This window comes from Anabrus simplex, chromosome 1, assembly GCF_040414725.1.
Source record: "Anabrus simplex isolate iqAnaSimp1 chromosome 1, ASM4041472v1, whole genome shotgun sequence".
Lineage (NCBI taxonomy): Eukaryota > Metazoa > Arthropoda > Insecta > Orthoptera > Tettigoniidae > Anabrus > Anabrus simplex.
Window position 1 is genome coordinate 715,010,927 of NC_090265.1, and position 23,142 is coordinate 715,034,068.

The 23,142-nt window shown below is 39.6% G+C and overlaps 1 protein-coding gene across 1 annotated transcript in view; it reads right to left on the reverse strand.

Annotated features, from left to right (window-relative positions):
* Positions 1–17,531: 17,531 nt before the first annotated feature.
* Positions 17,532–23,142, reverse strand: part of LOC136857394 (putative sodium-coupled neutral amino acid transporter 10) — a 148,847-nt gene continuing 143,236 nt past the window's right edge. Inside the window, exon 10 of the mRNA XM_068230523.1 lies at positions 17,532–18,653. Within this exon, the coding sequence (XP_068086624.1) occupies positions 17,953–18,653 (701 nt within the window). The 3' untranslated portion in view covers positions 17,532–17,952. The remainder of the gene's footprint in view (positions 18,654–23,142) is intronic.

Genomic DNA, 23,142 nt, shown 5'->3' on the forward strand with positions numbered 1-23,142 from the left:
CAGATTGCTTAAATGCATATAGAAGCAGAAACGTGTGCCAGAAGACGGGGGAAAGGAAATAATAACACCAGTCTTTAAGAAGAAGGACAAAGAAAGTGTGCATTAACTATAGAGGAATTGCACTCTTTATCGCAATTGGAAAAAATACTCGAAAGGCTATTAGAGAGGAGAATGAGAAGAAAGGTTGAAGGAGAGTTGCAAGGGGAACAATATGGCTTTAAAAGGATCTGGTCATGACATTCACAGATCTAACAAAGGCATCCAATACTGTTCCCAGGAAAAAGGTTTGGGAAACTATGGTCGGAAAAGAGACGGATTGCACAAACTGTAGAAATAGTGCAAGCAACGTACAACTGTGTCAGTAGCGTATACACTCCGGTTGGAGAAACAGAATGATTTAGAAATGAAACTGGACTAAATCAGGGGAGTGTGCTGTCACCTCTTTTGGTTCTAATAGTTATGGACAAAATTATAAAGGAGACATATGGGAAGAGGGAGATGCAGTTATTACTATTTATAGATGATATTTTGATATGGGGAACAAATAGCAAAGAAGTACAACAACTTGATGTACTGGATAGAGGTGGACATCACACTAGTGTCTGGTAGCCCGAACTGTTGTTTCCTCAAAATTTATTTGATGAAATGAAATTGCATATGGCTTGTAGTGCCGGAAGTGTCCAAGGACAAGTTTGGCTTTCCAGATGCAGGTTTTTTTGATTTGACTCCCGTAGGTGACCTGCGCATCATGATGAGGATGAAATGATGATGAAGACGACACATACATCCAGCCCCTGCGTCAGCGAAATTAACCAATTATGGTTAAAATGCTGGGAATCGAACCCGGGTCCCCTGTGACCAAAGGCCAGCATGCTAACCGTTTAGCCATGGAGCCGGACATTTATTTGATTGTTGAGGGAGGAAAGGGCATGTTCTGCCTTGGTTGGCTGAAGTGATAATGGTGCTTATGGTCATTCAGCCTAGCATTGTGTACATCACTGCAACCTTCCCCAAAAGAACAGGGTCCTCAGCCTCACGTTAGCCCCTTCCAGCCAAAGTTGCTATCTGCATCTGTAAATAAAACAGGGATCAGACAGGGAGATGGACTTTCCCTCCTCCTTTTCATTTGTGTGCTTGACAAAGAGATTAAGAGTGTGGCACCATAAAATGCAAAGAGTAGGGGGTATAAGTATAGGATACAAGAACAGAGGAATTGAAGTTGATTGTCTTACCTTTGCAGACTATATTGCGGTTCTATCAGAATCATTAAAGGGGGCACAGAACCAGATCGCCCAGCTCCAGGAACAAGTGGGTAAGGCGGGCTTATGAATATCCTTTGAGAAGGCACAGTACATGACCAAAATTGAAACACCACCACCACCACCACCACCCAGAAAGATGACCATAGCATTAGGTGACAAGTTTACAAGCATGAATAGATGGAACACTTCAACTGCTGTTGAATATTAGGCCCTATTTAAGATTAGAATTTCTTAACATGAGCCACAGACCTCACAAAGAGTACCATTTATTATTTATAGAATAGAACTACTGATTCTTCTTCTATTATTATTATTATTATTATTATTATTATTATTATTATTATTATTATTATTATTATTATTATTATTATTATTAAAACTGGAAACAGCCCAATTACAGTACATACAAAGAGCACTAGGAAAGTTTTGCAATGTGAGTGAACGCTTAGTCTTTTTCAAAATTATTTCCACCACACTCAATACACTTCTCCATACGTTGAAACCAGTCACTGAGCCAACTCTGCCACTTTTCTTCAGTTACATTTTCAGACTCTTGATTCCATGCTGCCAGAAGCTCCTCGTCGGATGCAAAACACCGCCCTATCAGCTTCGTCTTCACTTCTGGGAAGAGTGCGAAGTCACATGGGGCAAGATCAGGGCTGTATGGAGGGTGATGAAGCACAGTCAACCTTGATCTGGCAAGAAAATCCATTGTTACATTAGTACGATGTGCTGGGGCATTGTTGTGATGCAAGAGCCAAGTCTTGAGCCGTGACCTTGGACGGAGCTGCTTGAGAGCCGGGATGACCTGAGGTACACAAGTCTCACTGTACCACTTCGCAGTAACTGTCCTTTGTGTTTCTAGCACAGCCCGAGTCAGGATGCCCTGTTTAGTGAAGAATACTGCAATCATCCTTTTTTTCACTGACCTTGACTTTCGCACAGTCACGGGAGTACCCCCATCTTCAAACAGCCACACCTTGATCTGGGATTTTGTTGGGACATTGTAATAATAAAGCCAAGTTTTGTCACCTGTAACGATTTGCAAGTAATCAACTTCATTTTCTGTATCAAAATTGAATCACTAAGTTTTACAATATTTAGAATTCTTCCACCGTTTTGATACTTTTTTTGCCTTTTGGCAAATTTATTTGTCAACAGTACATGTTTCGTTCCTTATTTAGGAACATCCTCAGCTGTTATTGTAGCTTAGGTGAATTGCTAAGATTTTTAAACACGTTAATTTGCAGGTACATTGATTCACTTAAAAATGGTACATTACTATACAAGACGCAAAGCAGCAACAAACGTCCCTCCAGGGTCACAGTAGAATTGGAGTCTAACAATAGCAAGAAATTGAAACGAAGCTCCCTTCACAAAAATTGATCAGCAATCAGCTTCAAAGTTCCACATTAGACTCAATCAAAGGCACCATAAACAAACTCATAATATATAACAACTTACCTGGAAGGAACAGAAGATAAAACATTCAATAATTTGAACAGTGTTACGAAGTCAAACATTTTTAAAACTTTTAACCGCAAACAGAAATTTTAATGTAACAAAATGAGATTTTTAACAACTATTCAAATGAATAGACATAGTTTTTAAGCTGACCAACTATGTAATCATTTGTTCTCATATCATTAACACACTAACCCATACATTGTTTTTAATATCATTTAATTTAATTGGTATTTTTAGTAGTTTTTAAGTGAATCAATGTACCTGCAAATTAACGTGTTTAAAAATCTTAGCAATTCACCTAAGCTACAATAACAGCTGAGGATGTTCCTAAATAAGGAACGAAACATGTACTGTTGACAAATAAATTTGCCAAAAGGCAAAAAAAGTATCAAAACGGTGGAAGAATTCTAAATATTGTAAAACTTAGTGACCTGTAACGATGATATTGACATTACGCGAAGTCCCATTTTCAAACTGTTTTAGCATTTTTTGGCACCATTTCACTCGATGTGCTCTTTGTTCCTCTGAAAGTGAATGGGGCACCCAAAGGGAACAAACCTTTCTAACATGGAGATGGTCGTGTAGAATTGAATGAATAGCTGATGCAGGGATGTGGAGGGTCTCTTCTACCTGATGATATGTCAGCCACCTCTCTTGCTGCAACATTTTCCTCACAGCTTCAATGTTTTTCTCAGTCACTGATTCAGACAGTCGCCCAGAACGAGGATCGTCTTCAACCCCAAAATTTCCTTTCTGGAACTCTTTGAGCCAGCGGAAAATTGTTGTCCAATATGAACAGTCTTTCCCCAGCACAGGAGTCATTTCTTCCAGGTACTGGTCAACAGTTAATCCATCAAAATTGTAGCGGATAATTGTGCAATATTCACCTTTAGACCACACTGACATCTTAACTTGCTTTCAATCCCACTGCTTGGTAACAACTGGTGTGAAGGTTGCGCTTTGCTGTCATCTAGACCGGTTTTCATCCCTCACCATAACAGGGGTGTCCATCCAACCATTTTTGCGTATTGCAAAACTTTCCTAGTGCCCTTTGTAACATGTTGTAAAAAAGAAACTATTCCCTTTGCAAAAAGTTAATGATCGTGAATATGTCTTTCAATAAATGAAACTCAAATAATGATAACGAGTGATTTGTTTGCATCATTTCACAGAGCATCTTTGGCGACAGAGGCCTACGGTAACGACTAATGTAACGTCACTGACGGTACACTTTATATTTCAGCTCACTCGTAGAAATCCACAGCCGCAGCATCTTTGCGACCAAGTCCTATGGTTACAACTAACATGACATCACTGATGGTTCACTTTCTATTTGAGCACACACTATTTGAACAAATCCACAGCTGCAGAATCTTTGGCGACTTCCGTTACACATTTTGTCATGTTACACAAATTTTCGGATTACCTCCAGCCATAAGACATATTCATATCAAAACAATGTCCATTATGCAGGATTATAAGTAGCCATTTTTACATTTTACTTGAGACGTTCAGAAATGCTTGGCACTACAAGTTTTTAGTGTTCACAGGAACCATTTACTGAACAAGCAAATACAAATTATCTTACAGGTATTCCCTGCACTTTTGCCATAATTCTGGCAGCTTCTGTACTTGCGTAGCAAACCATTCTTTGGGGGTATCCCAATGCTGCTGGTGGACAACTGCATGAAGTTCTTCATTGGTAGTGAACTTCTTACCACAACTGGTAGCATATCTCCACACGCTTCTGTTTTGCTCATTGGTGAGGGAATGAGGCAACCATTGTGCGCACACCTTCTTCATCTTCAAATCCTCGTAGATGATGGTGTAGATGGTTCCCCATGATAGACCTGTTGCCTTCTGTAGTTCATCAAACGTGATTCGCCTGTACCCCATTATCAAGTCATTGATGTGCTATGTATTATTTGGTTTGCATGCAGTTGCTGGCCGCCCAGTGCTTTTGTGTTTTTCAACACAGTCCCTGCCGTCTCTGAACTCTGATACCCAACGAAACACGAATCTGCGGCTTGGTGCTGTTTTCCCACATATGGCTGCTAAACTCTGGTGGGTGTCTGAAAAAGCAACTCCTTCCCTCCAGGGAAACCACACCATCCACCGTTGCCCTTGTTGTCTTACTGATGTCCACGAACGTACTCGCAAGTTGGTACAAGTGCTGCTGCAACGCACCAGCTACGGGAAGCAGCAGCACCATCTGGTGACTGGACAGTATTATAGTTTATCTCCACGCATACATCAGCACACATTTCAAACTCCTACTTTGGAGGAATTATAGGGCGAGTACCAAACAATACTGAACGTACTAAATATATACGTCTGTCTCACTGTTTTGTTACATTTTGTGCCAATCAAACAAACTCTAATTAATGAATACTGAATTTTCATGGCCACATTGTGGTCGAAATCAGCTTTCAAGCTATTAGGTCGTGTTACGTACATGTAGTATGTGTTGAAGAGATCTTAAGTACAGAAGAACAATGGCCAACTGGACACCAGTGGGATCCAAACCCACAACCTCACAAAATCGGGAAATATACATCAGAGCATTGTGATAACTAAAGTTTAAACACAGTATTTTAAAATATACGACACGTTCACGAACCATCGGACAACATGCATCCCGTATTTTTTTTGCTGGGACAACAGGACACTTTAGAGAAACAAGGGCCAATCCTGTAAAATAAGGGACATCTGGTCACCCTACCATAGCAGAGTGAAAGGCTCCAGAAAGCAGAGTGTTTTAAATGCCAGGGAGGAAGGACAGAAAACAACCTGTCAGAAGAAAAGCTGTGATGGGCAAAGTCAAGAAAGTAGGCTGAACTACAGTTACCTGAGAAATATTCTACTCAATTACAAATTTTTTCAACAAGTAATCAGTAAAATTATAGTGAGTGGAGTGGCCGTGTGTGTTAATGCACTATTACAAGATATTAGAAACCCAACATTAAAATAGCATTTAGAACCTCCCACACCAACTCCAGACTTATTTTCAATCCACACACTCCGGAGTTTACAAATTAGAATACCAATCCTGTAATTTCAGCTATGTCGGTCAAACAATTTTGTCATAAGCTATGTTGAACATCGCAACGCTCTCAAATATAATTGTTTTTCAGCTATGAGTTGGCATCTTAAAGAATCCAGTCATGAATACAAAACAATAGATAAAGATCTTAAGATCTTGGATTATGAGCAAAAAGGCACCTTGCTCAATGTTCTCGAGAGCATCCACATCGATATAGATCAGTTAATTAACCCCTCTCATAATTTAAATGAAATCAACGAGAAAAAGAACATTCTACTTGAAATATTCATTCCATACATTTGTCAGAACTTCTATAATAAAAACAAACGCTGCCTCCATCTCTCCAACTCAACACCGCACCCTCCACCCCTCTCTTCCTACCAGCCCTTCACTCCTCCCATCCACCCAAACACAGCTGAGCCAACAATAGACACGATCGTTAAGAACAGGACAGTTAAATTTTAGTAGGTCAGGCCATTTCAAGATGACAACTACCTAATAAGTAAGCTTAAATGTTTTCTTCACACTTATTTTTTACTTATTAGCCCAAGTTTCTCATACAACCTCATTTCTTCCATTACAGATTTGAACTTCATTGACGGTTTCCACTATGTGTCACATACATTTTACCTGGAACATGTTTCCTCTCAAACTTAGTTTCTCAAGTTTTTCGCTCCGCTCTTAACTATTTGTGATGGTGACTCAGCGGAGACAGACTGTCTCTTTGAATTTTTGACACTGTAAGTTTTTGACTAAGAGGTCCACAACCTCACCATAATCACTTATTGTTTGTTTCCGTCATGTCTCATTTGTTTTCATGTTTTTCTTCATTAGGTTTTAACACATTTTTCAGCATCAATTATGTAAATAACTTTAACCTTTTTCACTGAAGATGTCTGAAACGAGTTGATTATTACTCCATCTAATGATGGAGATGTGTATGTTTTGAATAGGAGGACATATTATATTTCGTTTGTAAAGTTAATGCACTAAGATTATGGAGCCAAGCTCTGAATTCAGGAGATGAGTGGGTATGAGCCCTGTTGTTTCCCATTTTCACTTCCAGGCAAATGCTGGGACAGTTCCTTTTCACAGGCCACAACCAATTCCATCCACCTCCTTACACATTTCATTCATCTTCATTGGCTCATCTTGGCATCCGGCCATAAAACATGCCATGTAATTTCATCTTGCCTCATCCCCAGTATGTCTTCCAGCTCGATGTTATCTAGCAACCGTTAACGGATGGCCATGACATACAGGTCCATGGCCTGTGCAGCTCTCAAGGTATTGCTGCTAGGTAACATGACATCATACATTTTGTTACATGACACTATGTCATTCTTCTTCTTCTTCTTCTTCTTCTTCTTCTTCTTCTTACTATTATTATTATTATTATTATTATTATTATTATTATTAGCATATGATGTGTACATGACAATCAAAATATACAAACATAATACAAAATATACCAGTTGGTGACAGCATCAGGACTTCACTTTTATATTTTAATGTCCAAATTTTTTATCCATGTAATCACTTCTGGTGTTACTTCAAAAAGTTCCTCCACAACGCCAGGAAATGCACGTAGGGGGCACTCTTGAAGTATGTGTTTGACAGACTGCACTTGAGAACCACGGTCACAGCAGGGAGAATCTACCCATCCCCACAGATGTAAGGCTGCGCCAGTCCTACCAACACAACATCGGATCCTGTTCAGGGTTGACCAAACAGCACGGGGCAGACTAAAGCCAGCCAGTTTCATGCTGGGATCGGAGATATCACATAAGCCACTGGGAGATGACATCCTCCACTCTTCTCTCCAGGCATTCCTGGGATTGAACCGATGACATGACAGGTCCAAAGCTGTCTTCCACGCTGGTTTTCTTGATTTCAGCCTAGTTGTAGTGTGCTGCTTTATATCCTGATGTATAGGAAGGGCCTCATTCTTTACTATTCTGCACCATAAGCTATTAAGTGCTTGTTGTCTCCTTATATAAGAGGGATAGATATTGCAAAGGACAGGTAACCATTGCACTGGAGTTGAGTACAGCGTGCCGGATACAATACGCGTAGCCTGGCGAAGTTGGATATCAATTAGATTGCAGTGAGAGTTATTTAACCATATTCTGGCACAATACTCAGCTGTAGAATACACCATGGCCAAGGCGGTAGTTTACAAAGTATTGGCGTCAGCTCCCCATGAAGTTCCAGCTAACTTGCTCAGCAGGTTATTCCGGGTCTTAAGTTTGGTGGCTTTTCTTTCTATGTGACTTTGATATGTCAGTGATCTGTCTAATGTTACACCTAGGTATTATGATGTACTATTGTATTTCAAAAGTTTATTCCTGAACCATATCCTAGGTTGATAAGTAGCCTCTAAGTTGTTGAGATGGAATGCGCCTACTTCCGTCTTCGAAGGACTTGGCTGAAGTCTCCACTTCCTAAAGTATTCATCCATCACCCGTAGATTTTGAGACAGTATATCCTCAGCCTCCTTGAAAGTAGATCTCTGTACTGTTAGGTTTATATCATCGGCATAAATGAATTTCCGAGCTGTAGTTTTTGGGATATCATGGATGTACAGACTGAACAATATAGGGGCTAAGACTGAACCCTGCGGTAAACCATTATTCAATTTGTGAAATCTACTCCTGGAATTTTCAGAGAATACCTGGAATAATCGATTACTCAATACATTATCAATGAGAGTAATCACCTTAAGACAAGGTACAATCTTGATGAGCTTCAGGAGGAGACCCTCTCTCCAGACAGTATCATAGGCCGCTGACAGATCAAGGAATACAGAAACATTTTTAAATTTCTTCTCAAAACCAATCTCCAGACATGTTAAGGCAAGGACTTGGTCATTACAGTCTCGCTTGGGCCGGAACCCAGCTTGCTCTATAGGGATCAGGTGTTCAATTGCAGGAGCTATCCTGTTCAGAATTAGCCTTTCCATTAGTTTATATGTAACACACAGTAGGAAAATTGGCCTGTAGCTGTGGGGTACAGAAGGGTCCTTTCCTGGCTTCAGTACCGAGATGATTTTGGTTCTCTTAAATACTGGGGGTACACGTCCAGAGTGCAGTATACTGCTAAAGAAGGACGCCAGCCAGCGTACAGTTGTGGGGCCACAGTTCTTCAGTAGCTCTGGATATACACCATCAAATCCAGCTGCTTTACCATTCTGGAGGGACTTCAGGCCATGCTGTACTTCCTCTGGAGAAAATAGTCGAGAGTATATGGTATGAGGTTCAGCTTCTTGTCTTAACCGCTTGAACTCAGATCAAATTTTTCTGCTGTATTTCTTATCTTTCATGGGCCTGGATGAGGAGACAATGTAGTTGGCAATGTTCTCTAAGTTTATAGATGATCGTTTTCTTGCTGGCTTGTTTGATAAGTCCAATTTTCGGATAAGTGACCAAGCTTTCCGGCTTGAGTGAGTAAAGCTGAGCCCTTCAACAGTTTCATTCCACTTTTCTTTCCTGCCACTGTCCAAGGATGCCAGCAATTCAGTAGCTTTCTCATGACTGTTGTCTTGTTCGTACTCTTTGTATATACGGCTAGTTTCCTCACTCCACCCACGTATGTAATCTTTACAGAATCCTCTCGGAATACTTCGCAAGCAGCAGCTTTAATTAGTCCCACGAAACTAACGTAGTTCTCAGGAGATGGTTTTACCCATCGTATGTTAGCATCAGTGTACGAGGTGTACAGTTTCCAGTCAGCTTTCTGAAAATTCCACTGAGCTTTAGGTGTTGATCTAATTATTGGGATTTGCAGACCAATTTTATAGATTATTGGCCTGTGTTGGCTTCATGGGAAATCGTTCAGTACTTGCCTTTGTGTTTGAGAAGATTGGGTCATTAGTCCATGTGACATAAAACACAAGTCTGGAGAATAATCATGATCCCATCATGCTGAATGGAATGTACCTTTGTCCTTGGCATCATACATCAGTGACAGGTTGTTAATGTCTATCCATTGGAATAGTCCATTGCCATTCTCATCGCTAACCTTATAGCCCCATAATGTATGATGGCTGTTAAAGTCACCTACGATAACACTATTTTCGGTGGGTTTTAGTGTGATAGGGTCTGGCCAATTAATCATTGGTGGTTTGTGAACGTTCGTGATAGTAATATTTTGAACCTTGACTGATGTGGTGTAGATATTATGCATGGAGTCTGGCAGCAGAACTTCATAGTTGTCAATACCATTCTTCATATAGATGGCGATGCCATATTTAGGGTGGTGAAGTCCGGTAGTTAGTTTGTACCCAGATATTTTCCCCCTGGTAATCAGTTGATGTTCATCTTCACAATGAGTACTACGTAGTTACAACAATTTTTGGAAGATATATTTATGTCAGAATGGTTAGTTCTTAAAATTCTCATCATAAGCCTCGACTTCTTGGGGGAAAGTACATCTTTCCATTTGCTGAAAGGACGCTTTACAGGGGCACTAGAAATAATCGCTGTGATTAATATTGCAGGATAAGTTTGATGTCGTTGGAAGTATTGAAGAAGCAAGAAAGTACAACTCAAGCTGCTGCTTCTGCTGAAGTAGAACTGAAAACATTATCTTCATCACTTAAATGAAGTAACAATTACTACAATTTTATTTCAAGAAGTAAATTACAAAAAAAATATTACATTTTGTAAAAAGTAACAATTACTAGTAAAAATTACTCAAAAAGTATTCATTAAAAGTAACTTATTATTTTTACTGAATTACTTCCCAATTCTGAAAAATAGGAACCGGTATTGAAGATGAACACAATCAACTCAGAGTACAAATTAGCATGATGAAGATCTCCATCAATGCAAAACAGAGACAGTTCTACAGGGTCTCTCACATAAACTCAGACTGAGCGCACGGTGTTTGTACTCTGCGCTACAGCAGCTGCCTCAGCCCAACTTACATCGCGCGTGGCCTGTATACAATCTTGTATGAAATCTTACCTTATAAAAGAAGCTGGAAGTGTCGTCCTTCATAATGATGGACATCATAAACACCACTAGGATTTTCTGCACACCAATAACGAGAGTTATGACTGTTTACATGGCCATTAAGATGAAACCAGGTCTCATCTGAAAAGAACACAAGCTGTGGGTCGAATAAACAATCATTCAATGCAAGCTACCTCTTACAATATCTCACTCTTGTAGCTGGATCAGCAGGTTTTAAACACTGGGCCCGTGCAAACCTGTACGGTTTGATGTGTAGCTGTGTGTGCAGAAGGAACCGAAACCCCTACTTGTTGTACTAATTATTCGGTGATCGTTCAAGATTCGCACCAATGTCATCCAGGTTTTCCTCTGTTAAAAATTAGTGGGTGCACATTTCTTAATGAGCACCGAGCCAGTAGTTTCAAATTTATTTACTATTGCATGAATCTGTGCTCATGAAGGTAGCACTTCACCAGGAAATTGCTGAACAAATGCATTGCGTACCCGTCAAGCCGACTCGTTCTTAAAATAACTTTTACATATGAAAATACGGTGTTGCAATGATAACTATCTCACCATGTTAACAGCTGAGATTCAGACTGGCTGTTTATGCGTACCTAGGTCAAACACGTGCACGCTCCTTGCAAGGTCAAAAATTATGCGTGCGCCTCCCGTACAGCTGCTTAGGTTTGGGAGAGTAAAAACGCCGATGGACGGCCTGGGTTTATAAGAGAGACCCTGTAGACTGAGATCCGTCTGGAAGCCTTGTAACTATACAGTTGAATACCTGACCCTAATAGGAATAAGATTGATCAGGAAGTTGGAACAAGTGGGGAGAAAGATTCCGAGAAAAAACTGTATGTCAAGATGGAACAGATAGCAGACACCATCTGGAAAAGAAGTCATGTTCACATCTACAGAATAGACCTGGGAAGGTTAACTAATGAGATAGTGAGGTATGTTGAGACATACAGAACTACAGTACACTGGCATGAGGAGGTGAAGAAGAACCTAGAAGATAATGTTATTTGCTTTACGCCCCACTAACTACTTTTACGGTTCTCGGAGACGCTGAGGTGCTGGAATTTAATTCCGCAGGAATTCCATTACGTGCCAATAAATCTACCGACATGAGGCTGACATATTTGAGCCCCTTCAAATACCACCGGACTGAGCCAGGATCGAACCTGCCAAGTTGGAGTCAACCATCTGAGCCACTCAGCCTGGTGAACCTAGAAGAAAGAGGAATACAAGGAACAGGGAAGCCTAAAGATCTATAATCACCAACACCAACAATTTAGAGGAAAGAGCAGATCATGGACTCAACTACCATGGAGGGAGAGTGTAAAATAGGGGAATACTGGGCATGGGAAGTAGCTGAAATTAAATTAAAGCGATCCATAGTCTAAATGAAAAGAAAAACAGCAGCTGCAATGGATACGTATAATGGTCCACAATCTACATGAAATGACAACGAATATCAAGGTAGGGTCTTCTCACTTACTGTGAAAAGGCAAGGAGAATTATTATATTTTTCTATTGCATACGTGCTAACTTTACAAAATCAAAAATAAGGAGATTTTGATATGAAAATCAGGAAAAATCTGGAGATACAATTAGTCATAACTGCTTATTCTCCATGTTTTGCACAATACAGGAGTACTAGGATATATATTATAACACTTGTCTCAAAACCCAGCTGTTGCTCTACCAGGCTAAAAATTACACATCGCTATTTCCTTACAGGAAGTATGCAAGTGAGATGATCAGTCTCTGATAAGCCATCCAAAAATATTATGAACTCATGCTCCACACCTGTGAATCAGTCATGCACTTAGATGCCATTACTTAGCAAATGCATAGATTAATATATTGCATGTCCAGCTCCATGGGTAAGTGGTTAGCATGCTGGCCTTTGGTCCAGAGGGTCCCAGATTCGATTCCCAGCCAGGTCAGGGATTTTAACCTTCATTGGTTAATTCCAATGGCTTGGGGGCTGGGTGTTTGTGCTGTCCCCAACATCCCTGCAACTCAAACAACCAAACATAATACTATCCTCCACCACGATAACACGCATTTACCTACACTTGGCAGAAGCCGCCCACCCTCATTGGAGGGTCTGCCTTACAAAGGCTCCACTCGGCTAGAAATAGCCACATGAAACTATAATTAGCATCATGTGCCCGCGTGATTATGTGAAGCGCAATGCTATTTTTATCAAGTAATCAATTTAAATTCACCAGAATTGTCTAAAAATGGCTCTTAAAATCTCTGGAAAAGTCACTAGTCGCTATCTTTGAAATTCTGTCACAAAATTACTAAAAAAGACCTCAAAGCTAGTGACTAGTCTCTATAATCGATTAGACTAATGTAAATGAACACTAAGATAGTATATGAGAACGAGAGATTGACAGTCGATATATGCGCCGAGATATACAGGTTTTAGTAAACATCACCCATACGTGCGCATTTCTATGAGAAGTATTGGGAGAAAGCTAAAGGACTTATAACTGTTTTTCTGGAGATTGAGAAAGCATATGACCATGTACCACGCAGGCATATATGGGAATGTTTGAAACATAAGAAAGTGCTCAATGACATCATAGCACGAGTACAACGATTATATGATGACACCAAGTGTTGTGTCCAGGTCCAGGATGGAAGGTCAGGTTGTTTCGAAATGAAGAGTGAAGTCCAGCAAGGAAGTTGTCTTACACCACTTCTCTTCATAATCATAATAGATCAAATTTTAAAAGCGGTTAAAAGAAAGGATCCAACAATTAATGCCCCGGTTTTTGCTGATGATGTAATGGTACGGGATGAGACAGAAGCGGAAGTACAAACTAAACTAGATCTCTGGCATGAAGCTTTTACAACCTTAGGTCTCAAAATCAGCAAAACGAAGACAGTTGGCTTGGTGATGAGCAGAAACTCTCCAATCGTTCATCTAAGAATTGGAGATGAGGAAGTGGATATTGTAGACATCTTCCAGTATTTAGGTAGTATTCTGTTATCAGACAATACCATACATCAAGAGATTAGCAACAGAATACAGAAAGCTTCCAAATTCTATCACACTGTACGTCAAATACTTTGTGATGAAACATTTCCGTTAGTTTCCAAAATCAGCTTGTACAGGTATCTAGTACCTATATTGACATATGGCCTGGAAGCAGCAACACTTACTGGACCAACAAAGAGTCGTCTTCAGGCAATAGAAATGAACTTCCTCCGTTCTTGTCTACAAAAACAAAAATGGATAAAATAAGGAATGTGGATATCCGGCAACAGCTTGGATTTGAAAGAAGCTTGCTGGAGACTCCAGAAGTGAAGAGATTGCATTGGTATCATCATCATCATCATCATCATCATCATCATCATCATCATCATCATCATAGGTTGTTCTGCCATTTGGCAGGTCCAATCATGGCTGTGACCTACATCTCTCTCGATCTTGTGCCCTTTTCTTCACTTCTGCATAATCTTCCTTTCTTTTTCTAATGCTGTCTAATAACTGATATAGTCTCCTTCCCTTCCTCATTTTCCTTTTATCATCCCTTCAATTGCTACTCGAAGCAAGGTGTTGTGTCTTAGATTATGCCCTATCCAATTTTTCTTCCTATTTTGGATTACGGATATCATGCTCCTCTCTTCTCCCACTCTTTTCAGAACTTCCTCATTTGATATTTTATCTTCCCAATTTACACCTTCATTTCTTCGCCAAATCCACATCTCATATGCCTCTATTCTTCTCTGTTCTTCCTTCCTTAATGTCCATGTTTCAGCGCCATACGTAACACCTTGCAAGTCTCTTCCTCAGATCTTTCTCTAGCGGGCCACAAAGCAGTTTTTTCTTCTTGTTGAAGCTTTCCTTGGCTAAGGCAATTCGAGCTTTTATGTCTGTTATAGAGTGAAGGTCTTCAGTCACAATACTTCCAAGATACTTAAACTTATTCACCTGTTCAATAATTTCTCCCCCATCTTGATTGTCGCTTTTTCACCTTTACCTCCAAGTATCATGAATTTGGTTTTCTTTTTGTTTATGCTCATTCCATACTCCTCACACTTTTTGTTTAATTCTCTCAGCATTTTGCAGAGGTCCTTCACATTTTCAGCTATCACTGCCATATCATCAGCAAATCTTATACATTCAATTCTCTTACCCCCAACATTGACACCTCTTTTACCATCCAAGCATTCACAAATAATTTCCTCCAAGTAAATATTAAACAAAGTTGGTGATAAGCAGCAACCCTGTCCAACACCTCTCCCCAGTCTGATTTCTTCTGTTAATTCTCCTCTTATTCTCACTCTTGCTGTTTGGTTGTAATATAATTCTTTGATCAGTCTTCTCTCTCTCCATTCCACTCCATGTTTTTTAAGTATCTCCAAGAGCTTATCCCACCTCACTTTGTCAAATGCCTTCTCTAAGTCTACAAAGACTGTGTATACTTTTCTATTCTTCTCTATGTACCTTTCTCCTATGACTTTCAGTAAACCAATGGCATCCCTTGTGCCTACTCTATGCCTAAATCCATATTGTTCTTCCCCAATATAATTCTCCATTTGTCTGTAAATCGTTCTGTTTATTGCTCTTAATAGTATATTAGCTGCATGAGAAATTAAACTTAGTGTCCTGTGTTCTTCACATTTCTTTCTATTTTTCCTTTTTTTCCATTGGTATTATTATATTTTCCAAAAAATCTTTTGGCCATTTCCCTTTTAAGTATATTTCTTGACAAAATTTTACAAATATATCCTTTTCTTTCCCCTGCAGTACTTTGAGTAGTTCAACTGGTATTTCATCTACACCAACTGCCTTGCCATTCTTCATTTCCCTAATAGTTGCCTCTGTTTCCTCTTCTAATATACTGAAGCCAATCTGATCTTCATTTATTTCATTTTCCTTCTCCAAATTTATACTACTCTCGTCTGGTCTGCTGTTCCAATCATATACGGTAACCATTCTATGTACTCTTTCCATCGTTCCTTAACTCTTTCAGGCTCACTTACTAACTGTCCATCCAATGTTTTAATCTCAGTCATTCCACTTCCATTCCTTTTATCCTTTAATGTCAATTCCATAGCTGCTTTGTACATCAAGTCATATTTACCTTCACTTTCCAACCGTTCTATTTTGCTGCAGGTTTCTCTGATCCACTTTTCTTCAGCATGTTCAGTCTCCCTTCTTAATTCATTATTTAATTTCCTATACACCTTTCTTCCTTCCTTCCTTCCTGAGTGTTTACGTTTTTCCATTTTCTACTTTCTTCCATTTCGTCCAACATTTCTTCAGTTACCGATTCCTTTCTTATTTTTCTCCTCCGTTTTGTTCCCAGAACTTCTTTTGCTGTCTCTTTAAGATTGTTTCTAAATCTCTCCCATTTTTCATTAACACAGTTAGCCTCATTCTCAGTTTGTAACCTTTCAACAAGCCTCTCTTCCAACTCTTACTACATTTTTGTTTTCTTTCAAATTTTCAAGGCATATCACTTCATTGCTCTTACTTATCCCAACTCTTTTTAATTTAATGCATAGTTCTGCAACAACTAGGTTGTGATCAGAACATATGTCTGCTCCTGGGTAACATTTTGCATTTTTTAAGCCTTTCCTGTATCTTTGCTGTATCATAATATAGTCTATTTGGTACCTTTCATTATTAATACTTGATGTCCAAGTATACCTCCGCCTTTTACTGTTTTCAAACAATTTATTGCCAATAACAATGTTGTTTCTTTTACAGAAGTCAACTAACATCTGCCCTATGTCATTTCTAACTCCAAGCAATGCTATGGTCACATGAAAAGAATGGACCCTCACAGGACTCCTCGAACATACTTTGACCACAATGTTCCTGGAAAGAGACCAAGACAAAGACCTTGTGATGTTTGGGAAAAACAGATATTGAAGGACCTTGAAATTAGAGATGTGAACTGGCATCGCATATATAACAAGCATCTGTGGATGGATAGGACAAACTGGAGGAGGCTCGTACACAACCGCACCCAGCTTGCTGGAGCAGAGAAATGACAATGTTGATGATGATAATAATGATGATTTCATTTGAATGCGGCCAATGAGCGAAGGACTTCCAGCCACTGGTGTACAAAGCTGAAATGGCGGGATTTGAAAACAAATGTTTAAAGTTCACTAAAAATATATAAGCTAAAATCGGGAGAGATAATAGAATAATCGGGAGGTGGGAAAAATTGTCGAAAATTGGGAAAGTTGGCAGGTATGCTGTTGGTTTAACGTTCCACTAACACATCATATTGATGGATATGACTTACTTTTTTACTAATTTTAATTTATTCTTCCACGTAATCAATACATAGTTTATATCATCAAATAGTACTAGTTCTGGCTGTTCATTGTAAAAATGTACATGGTTTTCGGCGGCGTTAGGATGGTAAAGTGATAGGACTGGGATAGTAGCAGCTGTTGACTTACCTAAGGTACAGTGCCAGCATTCACCTGGTGTAAAAATGGAAATCAGAAAACCATGTTCAGGGTTGCTGATGGTGGATTCAAACCCACCACCTCATGAATGCAAGCTCGCAGCCATGCGACCCAAGTCGCTCGATGGCGAGCAGAATAACATGAAGTAAGATGACGAGTATCAAGGTAGCAGCTGAGGTTGTAAACTTTCCCACGTATTGTTTGCATGTATTGCAGTTTGGTGTAAATCAGTACGACTTGTACTAAAGGCTAGCTTGTTTATAAATTTATTTTGTAACTTGAACAAAAATACACGGGGAGAACTGAATGCAAAGTGATAAATACAAAAATGACTATTTCAAGTACTTAGACTGTTACCAATACTATCTTTATTTCACACAGCTTTTGCTTCTGTATAACAATGTACTCACTTCTATCAAGTCTGACTGTTGTCCATCATATTTCCTTTACATTTTCTGGACATTTACTCACAAAATAGAAAATTGATATAACATTTACAATGCCCCACCTAGCACACATCAGCTTGCTGGTAAATCTCATCACAAAAATCCAGTGCAATTTAATTTGTTGCATTTGTCCACACTTACAACAGCCGAGATTCATTCACAAACAGAAAACAAATCTTTTGAGGACTGTGGCAGCATTGGGCTTGTATACAGTCTGTTAAATCTCTCTCGGGAAAGAAAACTACAAATGTAGTTAAAGTCTATATTTCAAAAATATGTACAATAAATAATTTAAAAGGAGGGAGGAACATTACACCAGGTTATTCATCTTTCTCTTCCTGAGTCACCACCGACTTGAGGTCTCTCTTCATGGGTTTGGCTTCCTGTAGGACCCCTCCTTGTTGAAAGCCTTCATCTATTTTCTGCGACACAAATGGCTGCAGCTTGGGATCTGTCAGGTGCCTTACACTTTTGATTAGGGAAGCATTTTGCTCTTCCTGAGGAAGACCTTCCTCACTCTTCTGAGGCAGACCTTCCTCATTCTTCTGAGGCAGAAACACTTTTGTCTTTGGTTCCCCAGACACATTTTGATCTTTCTGAGGCAGTCTTTCCTCTGTCTTCTGAGAAACCAATAGTTGTCTCTTGGACTCCTCAGACACATTCTGCTGTTTCTGAGACAGTCCTTCCTCTGGCTTCTGAAAAACTAATGGCTGTCTCTCGAGTTCCTGAGATGCAGGTTTCTCTTCTTCTATCTTCGGCGGTACCTCAAGTTCTGCCTGATACGTTTCAGTCTTGGCTTGTGAAATGTTCTGTCTCAGCGTTTCTGTCGCAAGACAATTTTCCTCCTCGGTGTCTCGCTTCTCCCGCTCTAGTACCTCTTTGGCTGCATCAGGAGTGTTCCCCGCTACAGGCTGCTGAAGGATCTCTCTGCGCATAACTTTAGCTTCTTGATCGGCATTTTGAGGCTTGTTGTGGGTAAGTAGTGGGCTTTTGAGGCGCTCCAACAGGAAATTGGCAGGTGCTGCAACAAACAGACCCATCATGCATTTATATTTTAAATAGTTTTATGGATATCTAAAATTATGTTAATGAGGCAAGGGATTGAGGTGTATATATATATATATATATGTAACAAGTCCGAGAATATTTTGGTAATTTACACCATTGAACAAGAGAACAACTGATGATGATGATTATGATGAAGATTATTATTATTATTATTATTATTATTATTATTATTATTATTATTATTATTATTATTATTATTGTTGTTGTTGTTGTTGTTTAAAGTGGCCTAACAGCTAAGTCATCGGCCCCTAATGGTACAAGGTAAAACGAAATGAAACGATAAATAAAAACTTCAAAATGTATCCACTTACTAAAATATAAAACGAATGATGATGAAAAATGACCATGAGTCCAAAAAAACTGCTGGATCCAATTCACAATCCCTTCTTTTCTGAGATGATGTTTTTTTTATAAAAAGGGGTCCAAAATCCAGGTCACCAGACCGTCATAATAGTGATCACTGGTAAAGCAGAACCATGGTGTTCCTCTTATAGTGGTACTTATCACAGGTAATGTAGACTCATGGTGTTCCTTGCATAGTGGTACTAATCACAGGTGATACAGACCCATGGTGTTCCTCACATAAGGGCACCACAATGGGACATCATAGGCAACGCAAACCCACGGCGTATCACACATTAAGGTACCACCCATAGGCAACAGAGGCCGATGGTGTTCCTCACATAATGGTACTACTCTCAGGCGATGTAGACCCATGGTGTTCCTCATATAGCGGTACTAATTAGAGGCAATGCAGACCCATTCTGAACACAGAGGAACCGACACGTTCCAACACCTTTCCTCGCATGGACATTAGTCTGCGCGGCCAAGTGTCCGCCCTCCCCCCGCCTCAGTAAGATACACATGATGGTACTAGCCAGAGGCAATGCCAAGACCTGTGGTCTTCCTCACATAAGCGTACTACTCATAAGTAACGTAAATCCAGGGTGTTCCTCATGTAATGTTACTAATCACAAGTAGTCTCATAGTTCTAATTTCATTATCCCTTGGTCGCCCCTTTTAGTAGCCTCTTACGACAGGCAGGGGACACCGTGGGTGTACTCTTTGTCTGTGTCCCCCAACCACAGAGAGGGAGGGAGAGAGCAACTGAAGCTTCTCGGAACATGTACGGATGTTAATGAGAATAAAATGAAATGTATTGACAGGGTGGATTAAGTGTGTTAAATACATAAATGTATGATTAAGTTGAAGTCAATACGGACCTAATTAGTTGACCATTATGGTTAAAATAATTCTAAATAGACCTATCGTCGCTGTTACTCTAAAACCTCACAACTCCAGTAACCATCGAAATGGTGGTTTTCAGAGTAGAGACAAAGAAATATTGATCCTTAGATGTCTGTGTCATATACATGTTGATTTTTATTCTAATGACAAAAAGAAATCTTAACCATTACTGGTTGACTGGCCTTGACATTGTTTCTCTCTAGGAGGTTGAATGTCCAGCGGAACCCGACATGTGATTTAGGATCATCTTATGGCAATTATACGCTTCATTGAGCAATATCGGTGGATGTGTCAATTTCTCGAAGGAGTTCATGAAATATCTCGATATATCATAACAACCAGGTCTTTCTGTTTACATTATGTTCTGCATGCTCATTCAGCATCATGATGTCTACCAGTAATATAGATAGCAAACGTAAACATACTTTTTTGAGCGATTCATTCAGTATTGATGCAGTTGAGAATTCCGACAGTGATATTACATTTTCCTCGGATATTTCTGAAGAAGTTAAGAGAAAATTGGCAGAAGAACAATCAGCCAACAGAAAGTCTGTGCGAAGATCAGTGAAGTGGGTTAGTGGCACGCACGTACAAGTATGTGTCTTACCAACCCAACCTCTTTGACATTTTGAAATGGGTACAAGTTTTCCACATGTAATGTTCGCCATACACATGTTTGTGGGGCATTGACACGTGCAGAAAATCGCTGTGTGCTGGTAGTAGGACTACACTGCACCATTTCAACAATGTGTTGGTATTCCTGCACAGGTTGTTGAACTACACGTCCAGAAGAAAACTGGGAATTTGGAAGAATACCTGTTTCACTCAGTGTGCTGAAAACTCTGGTAAACACTCTACGATCAGAAATTTGACAGGTCGAAAAGTGCTGACAGTATTCCTCGACATCAGCAGAAGCACTGCCATAGCAGAAGCCGCAAACATACACCATATCTGCATATTCTTCATTAATGTCGATGTCTGGTTAGCCAGTGTATGTACAAACTCGGTTAACCGATGCTTCTCTCTGATACACTCTTGATCCCTTGCACTACTTCACTCACAACACACCCTGGACAAGTGTGCGTTCAACGGGCTAGTTTACCGGCAGAAAGGCTGAAAGCAACGCGGTAAGTTGGGCTACAATAAAATGTCAAAGAGGTTGGGTGGGTAAGACACATACATGCGCACCACTAGCCCAAACAGAAATGTATATTAAAAGTGTTCTACCTCAGAAACCATTCGGAACAGGGCATATGTCCATATTAAGTTTTAGTTCCGGTCATACCCCTGAACAGCGACCATTCCTTCCTCCTGGGACACCTTGTATATCATACCTATTGTCCGCACTCTGTGTTTGTCTTCAGCAGAACCCTAACGAAGTACCTCCGCAGCTAGTTCCATGACCAGATAAATGACTAGATCTACTTGGTGGACCTGATGTATTCACAAAGACGCACACAAAATGCTGTCAGTTGTGTACATTAACTTATTTACAACTTAAACAAACACATCAACAAACAATCATTTTTAACAACTGCTTATCACAAAGCGCAAGGAGACTACAAACACTGCATGTTAAGTACCAACTCTACAAAACCAGTTCACATACTTCAAACACAATTTCTACACACGTCTCATCAAAACAATTCCTGTTAAACAATAACTCGACTCCACCATCGAGACTGTCTTCTGGCCGGGCTTCTAGAAGGATGTTACACAACACCTTTTCTCGTAAATTCTGGAGTGCCTAATCCATAGTTATAATGTAAAGAACAGTCTACAAACATCTATTGTCAAAGATACGTTATTCTGGTTGTTACAGTATGTTGCACAATATTACTGTGGATTATACACCATATATACAGCCTTTGGGTTGAGCAGCAGTCCCTTGGTAGATCAAGGCCCTTCAAGGGCTGTAGTGCTATGGGGTTTGGTTTAATAAATTATATACTATTAATTACAGGTTCTCACATTAATTAAACTCATAAATATATATATACAGCACATGTTTCAATACATAACCTCACAAATAATATGATTGTATCGTCCGTACATGACATAACTATGTAAATAATAATACTAATACTAAATGGATGTAAACACTTCATAGCCATACCTCACAAGTCATAATAATCATAAAAATAATAATTATTCAAATCGATACTTGCATTATATACCCATGGGTTAAAGAATATTGTTTTCAAGTTATATCAGTCTATTACACTTGCATCAGACCGAATGTGAATACAGATGCCTCTGTTCTTTGGAGATGTTTCCAGAACCTTGTTCTCCAGTATGTAGATGCATGACTCTTCATCAAGATAGGAGAGGATCTTGGATCCTCATTCGTCTCTGGGGACGGCAGCACTAAGATCTTGCTTCCTAGTGTCTGTAGTGTGTGTATTGCAGAGCTCTTTGCCATCTTAGAAGCTCTGGAGTTTGTGCTGAATCACAAACAAGATCACTTTTGTATGTGTATGGACTCATTCATTTCTCTGCAGTCTGTTATTACATGTTCCCTGAAACATCCGCCGGTGCAACAGATTCATGACCTTCTAGCCAAGTTGTGCAAAGCTGGCACCAGAATCACTTTCATGAGGCTTCCAGGCCATGTGGAGATTGTGGGGAATGAAGTTGCGGATCAGGCTATCAAACAAGCGGTATATTTTAATGCATAGAGATATGAACATACCTGCTAGGGATATATGTTATCAGCTACATCGAATCATCTTGGGTCCCAATAATCTGAGTTTGTAGCAAACCGAACTCCCAACAAGCTAAGAGCAATTAAGGAGACAACTGCCATGTAGCATTCTCTTTCCAGCCTTCACGGAGAGAGGCTATAGTTTCACGTAGGCCAAGGATAGATCATGGAAGATTTAGGCATTCTGACCTACTAAAAAGGGAAGATACTCCCAGTGTATTCTTGTGGTGCCGAATTCACCGTGGTCCACATCTTTACAGAGTGCATCTCTGTGGCCTAAGACAAAACCTAGCCCTGCAGAAGACATTAAATCAATAAAAGTAAAATTCCACCTGTTTGATATTATGTATTTCATTTAAACAGATTAATTATTTGTAACAGGATTAATTCCTTAGAAACATCTTCAGCTACATAACATTGCTTAGGTGAAATTACATAGAATTATCTTCTTCTCAAAAAACAATCTTAAAATAATACCTTTGTTATGCTT